Source organism: Mastacembelus armatus, chromosome 19, assembly GCF_900324485.2.
Source record: "Mastacembelus armatus chromosome 19, fMasArm1.2, whole genome shotgun sequence".
Taxonomy (NCBI): Eukaryota; Metazoa; Chordata; class Actinopteri; order Synbranchiformes; family Mastacembelidae; genus Mastacembelus; species Mastacembelus armatus.
In genome coordinates, this window is record NC_046651.1 from 12,835,010 (window position 1) to 12,854,839 (window position 19,830).

The 19,830-nt window shown below is 40.7% G+C and overlaps 1 protein-coding gene across 2 annotated transcripts in view; it reads right to left on the reverse strand.

Moving 5' to 3' along the window:
• Window positions 1-19,830, reverse strand: part of vti1a (vesicle transport through interaction with t-SNAREs 1A) — a 105,162-nt gene that overhangs the window by 25,720 nt on the left and 59,612 nt on the right. Inside the window, exons 6-7 of one of the 2 annotated variants that reach the window (XM_026316375.1) lie at window positions 11,696-11,766; window positions 8,665-8,726 (exon numbers count right to left, since the gene is read on the reverse strand). In XM_026316375.1, the coding sequence (XP_026172160.1) occupies window positions 8,665-8,726; window positions 11,696-11,766 (133 nt within the window). Of the gene's footprint in view, window positions 1-8,653; window positions 8,727-11,695; window positions 11,767-19,830 lie in introns of both variants that reach the window. The other variant, XM_026316376.1, reaches the window with a different exon arrangement.

Below are 19,830 nucleotides of genomic sequence, written 5' to 3' on the forward strand. Positions count from 1 at the left end.
CTATTCTGTCAGCAGAACATTACGCCAATTTTCTCAGGACAATAGAAGGAATTCAAAAAAGTCTGAGATTGAATTTTCGTATAATAGTTGACTGCATTGTTAGACTGGATTTGGCAAATAAAATATTTTTTGAAGCTCTGTTTTCTCCAGTACTTGTCAAAGCCATTAAGGTTTACACATCATGAAATGCCCTTCACAGCAAGCACCACCAAACCAAAGTATGAGATGGGTGCGGTGAGGAGTGTCTGTCCTTTTGCCTTCTAGCCTTTGGGACAGAAAAAACTACAACAAAAATTCTATTTTTGTGTTTAGTATAAAAGTACTCAAGGTTAGAAGCTTTTTGCTTAGAAAAGGGACCATACCGAAGTTGAAGTATTTTGACAGGAGTTCCTCTTGAATCCTGATGCCTACAAATGCCTTGCCTTTCAACCTTTTCTATTCCTTGAGAAAAGCGGTCCTCTTTTTATTATTTTGCCAATTGTAATAAAGGAGATCTTTTATGCCATCAACAACATTGCAACATTGTACTGCCTTTGTTTAATTGCACCATCCTGGGGGTCTGTTAGGATGAGCTATAGACGTACAGAGCCACAGTAAATGATTGATAGGCTAAAGAGAAAAAAAACTATTAAGAAAGAAAAAAAATAAGTCAAAAATCAGCATTTGTAAATATTTCAAGCACTTGCATTCTGCCAAAGCAAGATCTGAGAAGCAACAACAATAGCAGCAAAAACTCTACTTAACCATCCATCCTGATCCAAACAATCAAGACAGCAGACCTATTCTGTTGAGACTATTACTGTTTTCAGAAACCTTTTATAGGGTTAAAACTATAAAGTGCAGCAGGCAAGACCCTTAAGCAATTTGGACATGCTGTCCTATTAGGTCACTAGCTCTAATGATCTGGTTTAATGTAGTTTTTACTTTTATATGCTTCTGTATGTATGGAATGTGTCTGCAGTGCAAGTATTTGGGCAGGAGCCACTTTATCCTAGCAAGCAATGTAACCTGAGCAACCTATGACGGCAAAGGGATCCCATGTCCTGGCACGGCTCAAGATGGAAATGTGCATATGGGTGTAGCCTATTGCAAAAACGTAGGAAATAAAATGGCCCCATTTTCACCTTGACATAAATCCTGGCATTCAGAAATGCAGTGGCATTCCAATATATTCCAGGCAGTTATTGTGTAGTATACTCAGAACTATACACATTGGCTTGTTGGGAGGGAACAACAGTCAGAGAAGAAAAAATGTGATAGGTTCTAATTGCTTCAAAATGTCCTGAAGAAGGCCCCCTATTATCTATTTAAATCGGCTGATAATGGGAGGCTACGAAAAGGAGATGGGGAAGGGGGAGGAGGAGGAGGAATGAGGGTGCGACCTAGGCAGAGTGAGAAAGCTATCCTCTGCGCTGCTGTCGCCTCATTATTTTCCGTCTTGACGGACGCCTGCACTCAACCCCTGGATGAATGGCCCTGTGCTGAATAAGTTATCGCCAGACACACAAAGAGAAGAGTGCGCTCCACAAACAACACAGCAGTACTGCAAAGCATGAATCTCTACTTTCCTCTCTTTCTCTGTCTTTTCTCCCCCCTCAAATCCCTCACCCTTCCCCCTGCTCCCTCTAGACGAAAGGCAGGTCCTGCCACAGACTGAGATCTCACCTGTAATTTCTACAGAAGCTCACAGTAGGCGGGGGAAAAACGTAATGGATAAAATGAAAGGGAGGAAGGATGCAGGCATCTATGTTTGCTGAAAATATATATATACCTTTATTTCTCCATTTTGTTTCATCTGCCCTTTTTGTTTGTGCAGCTCCTCACAGAAGACAGGGGACCTCCTTTGGACTACATCTGAAGATGTGTGAGAGGATATTTTTTGTTCTTCTTAAGACAAGGCCCACAGCATGATCAGTGAAAATGGTGTAGTTTTATCTGAGGTTTGTTTTGCTATCTTTTCTGTTGTTTAGACTGCTGGGGCTTGGCATATCAAATCAAGATCATCTCTATACAATGTTCAAATGAGGGGTTGCATAAGAGGGTTCCTTATAGCTGCAAAACGGGAGTGAGGGAATAATGACAACAGGAAACAGACCAATCTCAAATGATTACTGCTAAGGTTTGGTTTTATGGCTACCAATACCTTTCCCTCCCTGTCACTCAAAAGTAGCAGTGGAACTTTTGGACAGGAGAGCCTCTTTCCCCTCTGACGGGGAAATCAGAGGGTGCCGTGGCCCGACAGGCGCTCGACGGCAGATCAAACAGGGCGGGTACCCTTGGAGTGACACCTGGAGCCACTTCAAGGGATGAGAGCGCCACTGATCTCCAGTCATCTCGTCAGAACGACAGTCTGTCAGGGTTAAAGTAGGGGGAAAAAAGAATCTCTGTCAACTAGGATGGTATGAACAAGGTCGAATGAAGCATCACCTCAGTGTTGTGTTTGGTTGACCCTAGAGCATTTGGGGAAGTGATGGTGGTGTGTCTTTTTTTGTTTCTTTTTGTTTGTTTGTTTGTTTGTTTAGCTGACCAAGATCAGGATTTGCGCCCAGTTCAGTGATAAATTGTGCTGACGTAGGTGTTTTACTTATAATATGCCTATAGTGTTTAAAACTTGTGCTTTGATCGTAACACTATTTTAAAATGAGTTAGAAAGCCTTCACTGCATACTTACATATCTATAAAGCTAGTTGTCTCCTCCAAGTCTAGCATTTTTTACATGACTTTGGTTTCAAAAGATTTATTTCTTCACCACCACATTCGAAAAACTTGAATTCAACTATGTTGTGACCTATCAAAAAACAGAAGCTGCTGTGGGCAAGATAATAGAGAGAAGGAGATATGTAGGGAGAAAAGGGGGGCTTTGGCAGCCAGTTAAGCGAGTCAATCCTCACCACACAAATGCATCCCTTATATAAAACAACAACATGCCTTTGCCCTTGTCAACAAACCCTTCCTCTACAACCGAGGCTTGGTGTGTGTCTATTCCTTTTTGCAAAAAACGTCCCATCAGCACTCTCTAATGGGCGAGGTGGAGGAAGAGAGAAAAAGACAGATAAAGCAGGAGGGAGAAAGAGAGAGAGAGAGAGAGAGAGAGAAAGAGGGGTGGCAGTGGTGCTTGTTTGGCCTGGGAGCAGTGAGTAATGAGGCTAAGGCGCACCCTGTCATTGTCCCAGCAGCAGCCAGTAGCCAGAGACATACTGCACACACATTAAAAAGTATCTCCTCTCACCAAACACGGCAAACAGTAACGATTTCAAAGATACTTATCTGACATTCAAAAGAAAAAAAAGTCAAATAAATTGATAAAGATAAAACAGCAGCTGAATATCAAAAATACTGATCAAGATAAACCTATCAAGGTGCTTTTACTTTTAATCTTAATGTAACACAGTGTAAAGTCTCATCATTCTGATCTTTCTGATCTGATCACGGACAAGCATGTGATGTAGGATGTCCTTGTCCATGGATGCAGAAAACAGCAAGGACATTGAGTGAGTGACTGCATGATTAGTAGGGATACTGAATGGTCAGAAATATGTCTGGTGTAATTTTGCCTTTAACATATGTTTGCAAAACCAACTGGGCCCCAGAGTAAGGGCTTCCAGTACTGTTGCTGGTCTGCCAAGAGTAAAAACTACCACCATCAACACCATAACCATAATACATGTGCATATACATACACATAACAACTGCACTCATCCTTGATTTGTAAAAAGTTTAGTTTGAGGTTGTGGTGGGGGCAGATACAGTTCATGCTTTGGCACTTTCCTGCTTTGCCAGAATAAAAACAGACTAGACATAAAGAGCACAAAATGTTCCCCTGGAAGGGGCAGAAAAGGCCAGGAATGGGACTGATCCAGAGGGATGCAATATGGGGTGGAGAGTAGGGGGTTGAGTGGGGTGGTAATGATGCCAGGCTGAACAAATTGCAAAGCAAAGGTTATGTGTTTAAGTGTAGTACATGAAGCTGTCGTGGCAGTGACATGGAGAGGAGATCAGAGAGAGAGATCCACTGGGAGTGATCTGCCACTCTCAGGACAAAAAGCACAAAGCTCGGCTATTGCCACTGTGATGAGTTCAGCTGTAACACAAAGTAAAATAAAACATAAAATAGGTCAAACAATCTCATGTATGTTTCTATGCCAATATTCTGATGAAACTGAATATGGGAAATATATTAGTGTGCAGGAATATGAATGCACTTTGCAGGGGATGGACTGTAATCAACTTTTTCCCTGGCTCTTTTGTGCGGTAAAACAGGTCAACACATAAATAAATGAAAAAACAGGAAATTGAGAGGAAGAAAAACATCAAAACTGCAATCTGTCCCATCTTTCAGCTTCAATTTAACAAATCTAATCTTTTTGTTCAACTTCATAAGACTTCAAGATGGCCCCAAAACTCTTATCCCACCACAGCTCACTAGTAGACATGAATATTATTATGTGACCTACATATCCCAGTAGTTAATATTCCAGAAAGACGGATAGAGAATATACACCAATAATACAGTAAGGTAAAACTAACAGATCTTAGGTGTTTTTCTGGGGCTATACACTTTGGTCTTTTGGCTAATGATGGTTTAATGAATCAAAAAAAAAAAAAAAAAAAGATCCAGTTTTCTGTGAATAAGGGAGGCAACATCCATTTGATTTTCCTATAGGGAAAGGTGAGCTGCATATCTTTTCCTTTGCCAACTGGTCACATGAGTAAGTTTAACTACCAGGTCAGTAAAGGATAACAGTATAACAAGACTCAGAGGGTTGTTCTTAGCTGTACTATGTCTGCCCTGAACTTAACATGAGTAACTACTGTGTAAAAAATCTGAGAAATGAACTTAGCCACACATTAAATCAGCTTGTCAAAACACATCTCAAGAAAGGAAGTTTCTCTAATGCATCATCCTCACCCCGGCTCATGGGCTGATCTCTTAATCAGTTTCCAGAGTGTGCATGAGTCCTCTTCTGAAGGCTGAGGCTCTGTCCATCCTGCTGCCCATCGCTACTGCCAGTCCCTGCCATGAATATGGAGCTGTTCTGTGGCTGGGAGCTTGCTTATGTTTTCTGTCTGATATCTAGGCCCCATTCCCATTTCAAAGGGAGGTCCACCCGGGGCCTTGACTTTTTGATCTGCCTGGCGACTGAGTCGACCACCTGCATGTGGGATCAGCTGCCAGCGAAAGCAGACAACCCCTCTGCTTCAAAATATACATCCTCCCCCCTTCATCCTCCCTGCTTCATTGCCCTTCACTGTGCCCCCTCCTTCTATGCCAGGAGCCCCAGTGGTCCTAACTGGGTCTGGAGCTGCATCCCATTCCCAACTGTTCAGGCTGTGGTGGGTGAGACGCTGGAGACCTTCAGTATAGCAGCATGAAGGCTCACGCTACAATCACAGGGTCATTTTGTACTTACGAGAAGCCATAGTGTCAATGTACCATGGAAATAACAGAGCCCTTACCAAAAGGTCTGTGGCTTCTCTAATCAGGGATCAACACCTGTAACCCTTCTCAAGGCTGCCTGTACCAAACCCACACACCTATCAAACTCAATCAAATTGTGACACAATGAAGACGAATTAGCTGACAAGCAATTCCACAACTTAAAAGTATCCTATAATATTAAGACATTAAAACTAAAACAAACAATACGGATAATAAACAATAAGGAATGCAACCAGTCAAAGCTGCTACAACTCTTGCAAGGCGATGTTGTCAAATCTTTTCTTTGTGGTACAAATGGCTGGTGGTGGTGCTAAACAGTATAAAATAATAATACATAATTTTCTAATCACAGACATTTATATAATATCAGGATTGCCTTTCTACCTCACAGGGATTGTTGTGCCTGTTATGGTATAATGACAAACCAAAGGATTTCAGATGATTTAATTGAAAATTAACTAAGAGTAGATGCTGTAAATATCCACCACTAGACCAACAACATGAAGTATGAAGAGAAGTGATATGAGACAGAGGCTACATTTGTGAGACTAGTTACCAATCCATGACCCAGCCAATCAACAGCACCTAAAAACCGCCTTTTAGACTAATTACCCTCACTGGCAGTGATGAGTTTCACAGTCAGAAATTTGTAAAGATGAATTTTCAAACAAAGCAACAGCTATTTGAAATGTGCATGTCTGTGAATGTTGTTACAATAAGTGATATTCACAGAGTCTTTAAGTTAATTGGCTTTCTTGAACCTTAACAGCTAGTCTAATGAGTGTCTAATTGTTTCTCAGCTGGGGTGATACACCACCATCACATAAAGACACTTCAAAAAAAAAAAAAAAAAAAAAAGGTGCGAGTTTAAAACAAACTACACCAAGAATGAAAAAGAACACTATTTATCCCTTCATCTGCACAGTGAAGTCAGTCTTGAAAAATTGCTGCTGCTTTGATTTTTTGATTTATCAACTCATGAGCACAGTTCAATTGCAAACATTTATAAAACAATAGTCCGAAGCTCTTGGCACTGAACAGAAACAACACACTGGCTTTCAAATGTAGCTAACCGCTGCCTTCCAACAAAAGGAATCCCAAAAAACAATTAAAATGAACTATTGATACAGACATGAGTTAATATTTATGCCCACTTGTTGTTTGTGTGAGATGTAATAATATGTAACAGTAAAAATTTACTTCACCCACCAACTTGTAAAAGTGTTTTACATAGTGTAGACTTAAAACAATGCTCTACAAGTAGACAATGACAAAGCAGCCATTCCCCTGAGAGTGTAAAGAAATGCTCTGACATTGCACACAATTATTCAAAAAGCAAAAAATGAGGGGAGTCAAATAATGAAATGAATGGGGAAATTAGGAAAAATTGCCTAAAATGGGGAGGGAGTGGGATATCATTAAACCATTCTGAACTTACTTTTTGCTCTCAGTTCTCCATCTCTGGTTATAAATGACTTCAGATTTGACGTTTCCAGCCCACAGCCTTACAACAAAACATACTTTCTTTTATTCAAACAGTGAAGAAGCAGAAAGGAAGAAATGACTTTTTGTTAAAGAAAGGCAGGGGGTGTATGTTGTCCTGGTCCCATTAAGCAGAAAGGCGAGCAGTAGTGGAAGAGGCTCGCAGCCGGGCCCCACTTTGGAAAGCCCTCATAAATCCTGATTTGAGCGGGGCGCTAACCAGAGGAGGTAAGGCACGTCAAGACAGGGAGCTGGAGAATTGGGGGGGAGTGGCAGCTTGCTTCTTAAAATGCTACATCTGATTAAGTCTTTCCATTAGGTGACAGCTGAACTTTAACATTAATATGATAATATTGAAATAAGTGTGTGTTATTTACTTCAGCTCCAGAGGGGGGTAGAGGGAAGAAGAGAGGGAAGATGGAGGGAATGATAAATGATTTCTCGACAGCTTCGGGTGACATGCCATGCGAGTTGACCCCCCCCACACCCCATCGTTCTCCTCTTCCCATAATCAAACCTGACAAAATGGAGACATATGCAGAAATATTGGTTACAGTCGGCGTCACAGCCCTTCTCAGGCCTTCCCTCTCTAGTAACTGCCGGCCGCCCTGTGAGCCGCCCTCCAAATTGTCTACGGGCACTGAAGCATCTATTTCAATTGGCACTTCCTTCCTGGCCCCAGGATTTTACATTTAGTCTGTGTCATTTACATATTACTCTTAATCAAAATCCACAGTGGGCGACAGGGAGAGAAAAAAAAACAAGAAAGAAGGAGCAAGAAAAACTGTGGCGTCACGGTTCAGGGGTAGGCACACAGGCACTTTATGAAATGGAGATGTGACAAGGTATTACGCGCGTGTGTGTGTGTGTGTGTGTGTGTGTGTGTGTGTGTGCGTGCGCGCGCGTGTGTGTATGTGTGCGTGCGCACGTGTTGATGTGACTGTGTGCATGTGTACAAAGTGGGTGCATAAGATAATGCAACAACTATTGAAATATTTGCGTGAATGCTTGTATTTGTGTGACTGTCGGGGACTGCTTTGTGTGTGAACCAGCAAGCAAGAGAGACAAGAACTGCTAGTTGAATATGGACTGTAAGTGCATTTTGTGAAAAACAAAGGCAAAGAAAATAAGAGACATGTACAGTGCGCACTTGTCTGTTCCGGCTATTTTCTGCAGATGCTATGCTGGGCTACTCTTTCCATCAGTCTACCAAGGCACTTAACACCAATACCACTGCATGTAACACAATGGGCATTAACTCTCTCTGTAAGGTTATTTGGTTTGTTCACACTACAGTAAGTGCTACACTGAAGCAACATACAACTATTCAGAACCATTAAAAAGCATGACACTCAAAATTAAGTGAGTCAGTCCGAATATTGCATCTAACTATGGTTGTAATTTGTCAAGTAGTTTAAATCTCATCCAAATAAAATTCCACTGAAGTGGACAAAATTCAGCTGGTCATAGTTTAACTTGTGACGACGGCTGATGGAATATATTGCATTATCAATAATATTTCCCTTAATATGCAAAAATTTGCATTCATTTGTCCATTTATATATGTGTTCATTTGCAATGCAAAGCAATAGGGGCAACAGTGACAAATTAGAAATTGAGTAGAAAAGTCAGACAAAGTGAATTCAGATATAAACTTTGTTAGATGGTGATGACATGGAGCAAGCTCACAGCATTGTCAAAGCACTGTACATACAGAAACAATGTCCCTACCTGCCTCTTACCTTCTGAGCATGCCGGTAAGGACGCGAGAACTCTTGCCCAGGTTGGCGTCTGTTTCTCTCAGCTGGGGGACACACACACACAACCAGTGTAAGACAAGTTTAAATTTCCCTTCTGATCTCACAACTCTTAAGGTCATTAAACAGTCTACAAAGAAACTACAGAGGTTACAAAAGAGTATTTACATATATGTACACTTCCTCTTAATACTGACTACAAAACGTACTGCATTTATTATTACCATAAGATCAGCGAAAGACACACTGCATCTTACAATATATCACAGACTTTTTAATGGCACATATATACATCTGAAAAAGTGTTACAGTATTGAGGCTGGTGCAGTTATTACAGTAGCTTGTGCAAGACTATACAGTACAGTTGCACAGCTGTATATTACTGGCCTTAAGGCAAAGTACCTTGCTCAAGGGTAATTTGAGAAAGACACCTCTAGAGCGTTACACTTTGTTTCCACCCAGAATTGATGGTTACACACTAGAGAGATGACTCAAACATTCTTTGATTAAACTCTATTTTTATCCATAACAGCTACAAATGTATTCAATGGAGCCAGCATGATTTACTTTTGATAACAGAAAGAAAACCTCTTTAAATATGCCAGATTGGAGGACATGTTATTCTAATGGCCTTTTGCTCATCTGGCTGCAAAGCAAATATAACAGATATTGGAAAAAGAGTGAGGGGGGTCCTTTATATCTGACATACATAGCAGGCACAGTGAGTCCTTGAAGGCACACTTGAAATAATGATCATGGCTATTCAGGGCTAATTGCCTTGGATATTTTCCCTTTTCTCATTCCATCTTCTCTCTTTTCTTTTTCTCTGCCTTTTTTCCTTAGGGGTCAAAGGAATGTTTTCATTCCACTCTCTTATCAGGCGGAGAGACTTTCACAGGGAAGGGAATTGGCAGGGATGTTGCCAACAAGGTGTGAATGTGACTGCGAAAAAAAAAAAAGATGCTGACACTGCACTGAGTGAGCTGCCACTAATGTCTACCTGTAGTCACATTTCTAGAGGTTGATGGGGGCGTGTGGGGAAGAGTAACTGCAGAGTTTCTCTCTAGAGTCAGTAGGGAGTCATTCATCTTCATCTCTCTCTGAAATAATAAGTGCTTCCTAATAAAGTCACTCTCGTGTTTTTGTCTGCATATTATATTGTATTCTATTTTTAATTACTTTAACATCTTGTTTTTCCCAACACCTTTCACTCTTATCTCTCTTTCCTGCAATTCACCCTCTCTTCCTATCCCTTCTTTACTTCTACTTTCTTCCACATCTTCCATCTTTCCTCCCTACCCCCTGGCAGCCAGGACTGGTGTGACACAGGCTGCCAGAGCCAAGGATACATGTGGTGCAGGGTAGGAGGTAGGGGACCTGGGTTATGGGCCCTCTGGCAAAGACAACAAGTCCTGCCTGATGTCTGTCTCTACCCCCAGATCTGTCCCCCTAGATATTCCACTTTCTCCCAAAATACATCTCTCTCTGAATCATTCCTACTTTACATTTCTCTCCCTCTCTCCACAGGCTGTTACCAAATCTTGCACGTTCCTCCTTAACCTGAAATGGAAAGTAACTGAAATTTTACTGCAGTTGAGTCCCTTAAATTAACTGTTATCACCAATATGGAAAGAACAAGAGGAAGGTGTTTCTCCTAACGTTTATTTTCAATGTACAGCTTAAAGCAGAACATTTACGGTTCATGAACTGCGGCTATAGATGATCATAATGACTGTGTAATATAGAGAGATGTAAACTTCACCAAGATACAAGTGACTGGATGAAATTACAATACACTCAATTTTATACACATGAATTATTGATTACCCTGGAGAATAATTAAATCAAATCTTCAGAGGGACAAAGTTTATATACTGCTTTGACCCAGCACTGAAACTTTCCACTGACTACTCTTTGTATCATAAAGGCAAAACAAAAGGCCAAACCTCCAGCAGAGCATAAGTTTTTTTCTGTTTCTATGTGTAATCATTTGTGCACGTTTGTATGTTCATGTGTTGGCATTTATGCTAAAAACATACCTCCTTCAACGTCCATCTTTTTAATGCAAAAGAGCTGTTAACCAGCCCTTCTATCCCATGTCTTCACATCTTGGTTTCTGTTAACTTTACTTTTGCCCTGCAAACTGCCTGTAAAGCCCCTTGTGTGTATGTGTGTAAGTGTGTGTGTGTGTGTGTGTGTGTGTGTGTGTGTGTGTGTGTGTGTGTGGTGGTGGGGGGGTTCAGCAAAGAAGACTCATGGGAAGAAGAGAGAGAGGGAGAAAAAGCAAAAGAAAGAGAAAGCAGATAGTCTCAGTAGACACAATGGACCGTTTTGAAAGGAGATGTTTGATTTCCTTTGAAATCGCCTGTGCAAGGCCCACTGCCATGTTGTGATCTTTAAGCATTCTGCATTGAGGGGGCCGACACGGCTGGGCCCCCTTCCTGTGTTTGGTCTTTTCTGTCTCTGTCTACCTGTCTGTTTGGCTGGGTGGATGTAAAGAGATGCAGTGATAAGGATTGGGGGGACTCTCTGAGGCAAAGGGGGAGGGAGAGAGGGAAACTGGAACTGGAGAGGAATGCTGAGACATAAGATGGGTAGGTGAGGAAGGATGGAAGCTGGCAAACGTTACACTATTTATGTGAGAAAAGGGGGTAAACCCTGGAAAAAGGTTTACAGATACGAATAATATGCACCCACAAGCATACTGCTGAGCAACGTATGCTTCCTCAGAAGGAAAACAAGAAAATTCACATTGTCAGGTGATACTGATGACTAAAATATCTTCTTAAACACAGTACAGTGTTAAAAACATTATATTACCCTGTAAATGCAATTCTCATAATTTAGTTGTGTAAGCATAGCTTGGACACTGTTTTTGTGTAGACGTGGCGTGTTTACTTGGCATACCATGCAGAAAGAGGTGAGGGCTGTCAATGGTGCTAACCAGTTGTGACACCTTCACAAACACTTGTTAGAATAGACAGATGGTTTGTGCAGGTGGCATGTGTGTGCTCACCCTTTCTCTTGCTCTCTGGATCTTCTCACGGTCACTGTGCAGGTTAGTAAGAATCTCCTGACCCACTTGTTCTGAAAGAGGAGACACAGAGTAAGATAATATTTCCATTATTTACAATATTAAGAGGAAAAACAATTGAAGCAATCTTGAATCACATTAGTTAAGAAGAAGAGATCACCTCACTCATATACACTATTAGATTTATGTCACGTCTATACACCTGCCCCACTGAGAACAGCCTCTAATGATGTGTACTCCCTTGTCCCTCCACCCCCCGTCATGTCTCAACTGTTTACCACTTTACTCTCCATCCATGATGTTTTTCCACCTGGATTCACTCAGAGAGTCTTTTGGGTGGAAAGAGCATACAGTAAATGTTGAACACAGTCTGTATCGGCTCCCCTCACCTACCTCAGTAGGAAATTGACTGACATGGGAGGTTTGTTGCCTGATGTTGTTCACCTAGGACTCCCAGACAGTGGACTTCCGCCCCACATCACCTACTTTTGCTTTGCTTTGTTTATTCTTAACCATTAATAAATTCCTTTTTTTTTTTTGTTGCTATAACCTTTGCATGGACTCCCTCTGTGATTCTACAATATATTGTACACAGTGTGCAGAGACAGCACTGTCTAGAGGGAGCGTCATGTGGGCATATTGTAGAATACTGTACCTATGGAACATGTTTTTAAACCATCTCAAAATGCTGAAGCAAAAAGACATGAAGTTCTAGACAACAATACACCAGCATCCAGCCTGCTAGTAGGGTCCACTCAGCCAATGCAATATTCATTAAGCCATTCTTTTTTAAATGCCTCTTGTCAGTTGCAGATGTAAACACATTAATGCACCGTTATGAAACATCCCAGACAAGGCACCTGACAAGCTTGTCAGTGGTCACTGTCGCTTTCCTGTCCCTTGGGTTGGAGAAGAGAAAGCAAATAAATAAACCAAATAAGGCTCAACCCGCCCCACTACCATCAACCTACTGCTACAGCATTAGCGTTTATGAGGGAGGCAGAGGATGAATCAGGGAAAAAAAAAAAGAAAAAAAAAGAAGTGAAGAATCTTTGCATGGATCAAAGACAGGCTTTCAAGCGCACCAAACAAATCCGGAATAAACAACGCAGTTGCTGACTGTATTACACTACACAGGTGCCGCACACCAAAGGGCCCACGTGCTGAGCGTCTGTTTGGGGGGAGCAATGTAAAAATGGGCTACATCTGGCAGCTAAACAAGAGAAGAGAGAAAGAGAAATGGAGAGAAAGATAGAGAGACAGAGACAGAGAAAGGAGATCAGGCAGACAGAAAAAAGAGAAAACACTGTCAAATGAACAACATTCTTCTCCCATTCATCCCATCTCTTTTACCCCCCCTACACTGTAACTGACTCCAATGTATCTCTTCCTGCCTTCATTAATTTCTAATCTGGGACGAGACAGATTGAAGGATACCCAGATTAAACAGTGCAGTCAGACAGTCACATGTGACAAATAGGGCAGATTAAAAGACTGAGTGCAGGTATTAATAACCATAAAAATACAAGCCATCCCCCATCCCCACTGGAGAGGAACAAGGGATAAACAGAAAAGGAGTTGTAACGGAAATCTTCTGTTAAACAGACAAATAAGCACATCTATCCATCTCTGTCAGGGTCAAGGCTTTTTTTTTTTAAATAAATGAGTGTGACAAGCACTGCAGCGGCACTGTTTTTTGATGGCAAGTACATTATTGGAAAGGTGTGCAAAGAGTAAAAAGATGGATGAGGCAGTAGTAAAAAAGGAACCCAAAGAACCTAATTTGGGTACTGAGCAATCATTCTATTATGGTATGTTTTGTAAAACACTGTTTTGTGAGCATTTAGGTAACAAATAAATAAGCAAAGAAGAAGAAGGAGGAAAAAAAGCTGAATACCCTTGGCAATAAGCTATCATTCAATGGACAAGACACCTTACGTTTTGGACATAGTATGACTACACACACTATTTAAAAGCAATTGGTTGCCCTTGATAAGAGATGACAGTTGCTGAAGAAAAATTAGGAAAATATACATTTGATTAAACTCTGGCTTTTTTTTTGTCACATAAATTTTTCAGCCTTGCTAGAAGGGAGCTACAATGCACAGCCATGATCATATCAGAGACCTTTCTCCACTCCAGCATATGTTAATGGAAGACACTGAGGACAACATCAGCTCAACAGTGACACTTTCTATGGTTATCCTTTATGACAGTAATGTACAATCATTTGAAGATGAATATTTAATTGATGTAAAAAGCTTCACTATCAGATCTTAAGATACTATTTTCTTTGGCTGCATGGTACAAAGATCTTTCTCAAACTCTCTCATCATTCCTTCGTGGGGTTCCCCCCACCTCACGGATTCATCCTAGGTGTACACAACACTTCTCATGGGAATGTAGAGTGTTTGTCTTTACCGTGCATCTTCCCTTCCATCATTCATTCTCTGGCATGTATCTACATTTCCATTCATCTTATTTAAGTCCTGCTGTCCAGTGGTGTGTGTAAAACCTCATTAGATAATGGGGATCAGAACTTGTTGGAAAACTAATGACACAAAATATTGAGTTTAAAAATAGAAATTCTCAGAATAATAAAAGGCTCCTTGAGTAAGGGACTACTCCCATACTGTGACATGCTTTTCATCATCATCATGTATTTGTTAAATACAAGGCTTCAACAAATGTCTATGAAAAAAATAGAGTGAACTGGTGTCTCTAGTAATTCCATATGAGCTCATTTATAATTTTTTTGACCTTAACTTGCATGATGGTTTGTAAGATTCTGACTTTTGCAGTGGTCTGTAAAAAATAAATACAGAATGTATGACCTGGGCAAAAATATAGGAGATTTTAAAAAGAGGCAATGTTTCAAAAACAAAAATGTAATGAAAAATGTCCAGTTGATAAAAACAATGCAGGAGAGGAAAAAAAAAAAAAAAAATGGTGAAGACGTAGACTTGTTGCTCGTTAGTGTGTAAAATATTCCCCTCCTGTTTAAACACCTATTAACAATTTAAATAACCCTAGCCCAGAGGCCTTGCTCTGACTCACTTGTTAAAGATTCCCATCCCCAAAGGTGCATTTAACAAGCCTATTATACCATTACATTACACTCAGAGCAGCAGCACAGAGCCTTAGTTTAACTCATTCCACAAATGTTACTGAAGAAAAAAATAATAGTATAGAAAAGTTAAAGGCTCATATTAGCTTGAGGGAGAAATAATGTCTGCATTAGTCATTTTAATGATTTAGTACCCGTCCTGATTTATTATATCTCAGTTCAACACTATACCATTTTGTTAATACTAATATGTTTAAATTATATTTAGTGGACAATTAAGTTTAGTAGTTTATGTAGCAATATGATCTGTACTGCAGAACACACAATGCTGCAATGACTACCCAATCAACAGAAAAATAATCAGCAACTGTTCTGGTAATCAATTATTCATGTTCAAGTTTTTTCAAGTATACATGACAATGTTTCCCTTGTTGCTTTTCTCTGTCTTATCTGAGAACAGTTTGAATATTTTTTGATTTTAGAATATTGATAGCAAAGCATAAACAATATAACAAGACATCATTATCATCTTAGCCTTTAGGAACTTGTGCTGGCCATTTTCACATTTTTTTAATAGGCCTAAGTAGTAAACTACAATTCTGTATAAAATACAAATATCATTAAACTGCCCATGTCCACCCAGCGTGTCTCAGGATAATAAGAAAGCTAACAGTTCTAGTACCATACAAACCTCCACAGCCTTCAACTTTCTCCAGTCCATGGACAGATTTAATTGGAGGCATCATCTATTTTACAGGAGCTGTTTCAGAGCAGTTACACACTGTCTGAGGGCCCCTGTGTCTTTCCATGTTGTATTTTTTGCAACACAGCTCTGTCCCCAGAGCTGAAAGGGTACAAGACCTGATAGTGGTGTGCTCTGAGGCTCAGCACAGCTCCTTTTCATTAAGCAGTTGAGACCACTTTTTGAAGGTTACCACACACACTTATATCTGGACACATGCCACACACTCCAACAAACGGGATATGGAAGCCCATGGGAAGTTGGAGGGGAAGTAAGGAGGAACCTGATAAATGTTAGACCATACATTCTCTTTCTCTAACTGCCTTTATCACACACACACACACACACACACACACACACAGACAGAGAGAGAGACACACAGACATACATACACATACACACAGTGTATCATTCAGCTTATATGCCTGTGCCTCCCAGGTGAATAAAGTTACCTGTCTTTGTACATTTCCAGAGAAGCATTTTTTTAAGGACTTCTCAAGTCTACAACTGCCTGGTGACACACTTTCATCACCTCCATCAAAGTTGTGCTCACATGGGGATGTATTTGCAATGCTGAGCCCACAGGCCATCAGGCTATTGCCTTTGCACTGAGCTATAGCTCAAAATAAAGCGGTGCCAACTACTGGGTCACAGGGGGGCATGTAGCATCTGGGGGCTAAGTGATGCTATGACAGATGATAACAAACGATTGCATGTTAATGAGTAGCTATCACTTTGCAGCATGGGCAATAAAGGATGTAAAAAGTATGAGTATGATGCCTAATATTTCATGAAAAGGAGTGTAGTGTCTTCAAAATTGGAATTTCTTTGCACACCATATAGGTAATGTACCTGTTCAGAGGCAGCCTGTTCTAGAAAGACCCAAACCAAGTAACGTTCTGGGCAGAATGAGGATGAGCCATCCCAGTTCATCCAGACTTAGCCCATGCATCGACCCTTACCCTTGCATGTGTATGAGTGGTGGTGGGCAGTCAGGGTGGATTTCTGGGGCCTTTCTTCACTCCGCCAGGCTCTGTTTTATTCATTGCCTGCGCCCTGACCCCGCAGAGCTCCTGTTCTGACAAATCACTTCTGATTAAGACAGATCTCTGTTAGTCAGCCACTCAACTTGGCCTATTCATCATTCCATGGAAAATATTCCCCCGTCCCTCCTCCTTCCAGCTCGTTTGCCTGTCTGTCAGACCGCAGCAAGGCGCAAAAGAAATTTCCGCTGCTGCTTTAAATGGCTGATTACAGACAATTGGTGGATGGAGAGACGTAAGTGCGTCTTATGGGTGATAAGACGGAAGTTTAATAGGTATAAATGACCAGGCCTGTAGGAGACCAGCTGGTAATAGAACCATTTGTTTAAAGCTGAACCAGGGCGGAGAGAACTGAAAGCTGCGTTTTCCCTCTATTTGAGCTCCCCCTCCTCTTTTCCCTTCACCTCAGCCTCAAAGTCAAATTCTCAGATCACCCGATTTACATTTTACAACTGCAAAGTCCCCTTCATCCTCATTCAATGAGAATTGATGAGGCTGGGAAAGGAATAACTTGTTTTACATTTATGAAATTACCCATACCTACATGTCCCTGCAGACAGAACCACAGATACTCTGAAATGGTTGCTCTTATATAAGATTGTTTTCCATAGGTTAGTAACAATGTAAGCAAAGCACTTACTGTACAGTAAGTGTAATTACTAATAGAGTCAGATGTCAAAGAGCATTCATATGTGAAGTGTTATCATAATAGACTACAGCAAAGTCCTCATGCAGTCCCAAAGCATCTAGACAGCCATAAAGCTATTGTGTGAAAATCGCTATTTAAAAAAAAAAAAAAAAAAAAAAAAAACTCATTAAATTAACCTGAACGACAACCCTGCTGGTGGCAGAGGGCTGAGTGGAGAATGAGGGCTCCTACAAGCAAATTGCCTGGACTTAATCAACCAGTCTTACTGAACCATCCAAATGAAAACTAATGGACTTAGGTGCTTGCTGTGATTGCCCCACAAGCAACATTGTGTGGGCAGAAGCATTGCTTTCTGAGGTCTTCAATTAAAAAATAAGGAATTTCTACAGACGGCTAGTCAGCCTGTACACCTATTGTACTTGTATCCCGACTGGTCAATTGTGAAACTCAAACAGGGTGGACTAATTCCATTTCCAGTGCAGGGAAAATTATTTTTTATGTGTTGATTAAACTTGGTCAAATTCATAAAAAATGTATGAAGTGTAGAATTAAAACATGTATCTGAATGAGCTAATTTGTGTATACATTATTCATAATGCTGACATTTGTGTCGCACAATTGTGTTGGGCACATTGCAACAGAAATATAAAAAACTAAATAGTACATGAATTAAAAAAACAAAACAAACAGTAGAAAAGCAAACTTGATTCAGCCACAGTTTAATCGGAGTTTAAATGCTTTAGTCTACTACTTAAATAATAAGACTTGAGTAGATTTATGAATGATGGAACCACAGCATATGAGCATTTTAAAAAACATTATGCCTATATATAAGCTGAAGGTCACAGTTATATAAAAATGCATTGCAGTCTATACACTGGACAATTTAAATAGAAGCCCATTCTGTTGAATTTCAAAGACAAAGACAGTGAATTTGAGGTGTACTAACGATGCCACAATTAGGGAGAGATGTACTGTATGTAGGAGAAGACAACATCTCAGTTGGTCCTAATCAAACACAACATTTGATTTAACAGCCCCTGGTGGAAATTACTGAGGAGAAAAGTTTCCCAGTTTGTTGGGAATGGACTCGGAGAGATGTATGGAGGAGGAGGAGGGAAGAAGAAGAAGGAGAAAACTTGACGTTGCTTTGGTTCATCTTCAACAGTTTAGGAGCGTTAATCATCACATTACTGTTGATTAAAGGCTTTTACGTTTCTAATCAGAAAGTTGACAGGCAGATCAAAGAGTGAAACACAAATTTCTTGCCTTTTAATTATCTGTACAACAGCACACCTCAGGCAGCTCTTCCCTGCCTATCTCCTCAAACTCAGTGAAAGGCTGCGAAAGGAGATCTAACACTCTACAACAGTTCATTATCCAATAAAATGGGAGATGGGGAGAGAAAATACACACACACACACACCCTCACACACACACCCTCACACACACACACACACACACACACACACACACACACACACACACACACACACACACACACACACACACACACACACACACACACACACACACAAAGCTTTAAGGCTTTATGATTAGTGAAGACCTGAGGGAGGCCTGGAGTCTTCTTTATTAACATGTCCAGAACTGGAACACCTTAATTATGTTTGTCAAAATCGGACTTGGCGTCAGGCTCATTTGCATGTTTTGACAAGGCCTGTTGGGAGCCTCCCTCTATTTGCCTTCAGACTGCTAGGACTATTTGGCACTTTTCAACACCTACTGATAATGGGTTCTTGTTGCTAAACGAGTGAAATAACTTGTTTAATGTGCTTTGTTGGAGTCGCCCACCCATCCTCAATGTTTGAAAGTTAAAATCAGAAATGGTGGATACAGTGAGGTAAACACAAAGGTGTGTCTAGACAGTCTTGATCAATGCTTGAGCACAACTCTTGTTCAAACTGATGAGGATGTGACGCCTTCTGCAGCTCGACTGTTCCTGCCCAGCTGTTCCCTGTCAAGTGGTTTGGACATGAGAAGTCCACCTCACTTTAGGAAAAGGTTTTGCATCACTTTGAACATTCTCAAAAATCATACATGTACATTAGTTCATTGAGCATTAGAACAGATTGCTGGCTGACTTAAGATCACATCCTATTTGAATATAAGAAAGCAATCGACCACTCCTTCCCTTCCCCCATTTACAGCTCACTAAATGAATCCTCGTTACGTCAATGATATGTAAAACAAGCATGATCGAAAACAAACAAACAATCTGTGGGGACACAGGACTGTCAGCGGCAATTTAGCAATGGAGAAAAAGGAGGGCATGAAAGCAAGACATCAAACATTAGCCTGAATGGAAGGCGCAGGCCATTAGAAGTGGTTGCACTGACAGGATCTGACAGTTGGAAACACTTAAAGATTATTTTCTTCAAACTTTGAATTCATTAATACGCATGAGCTGAGGAAGGGCTCCCAAAACACAGCAAAAAAAGGAAAGGACTGGGCTAGGGGTGGCATGAGAGGTTGTACCAACAAAGCCAGTTTGGTCTCTGTGAATGAAGCTGATTTCAGTTGCTGACATCAATTAGTACTATAACTAATTCCTTGGATACATCTGCTTCATCTCTTTTTGGATTGGAAAGCCTCAGT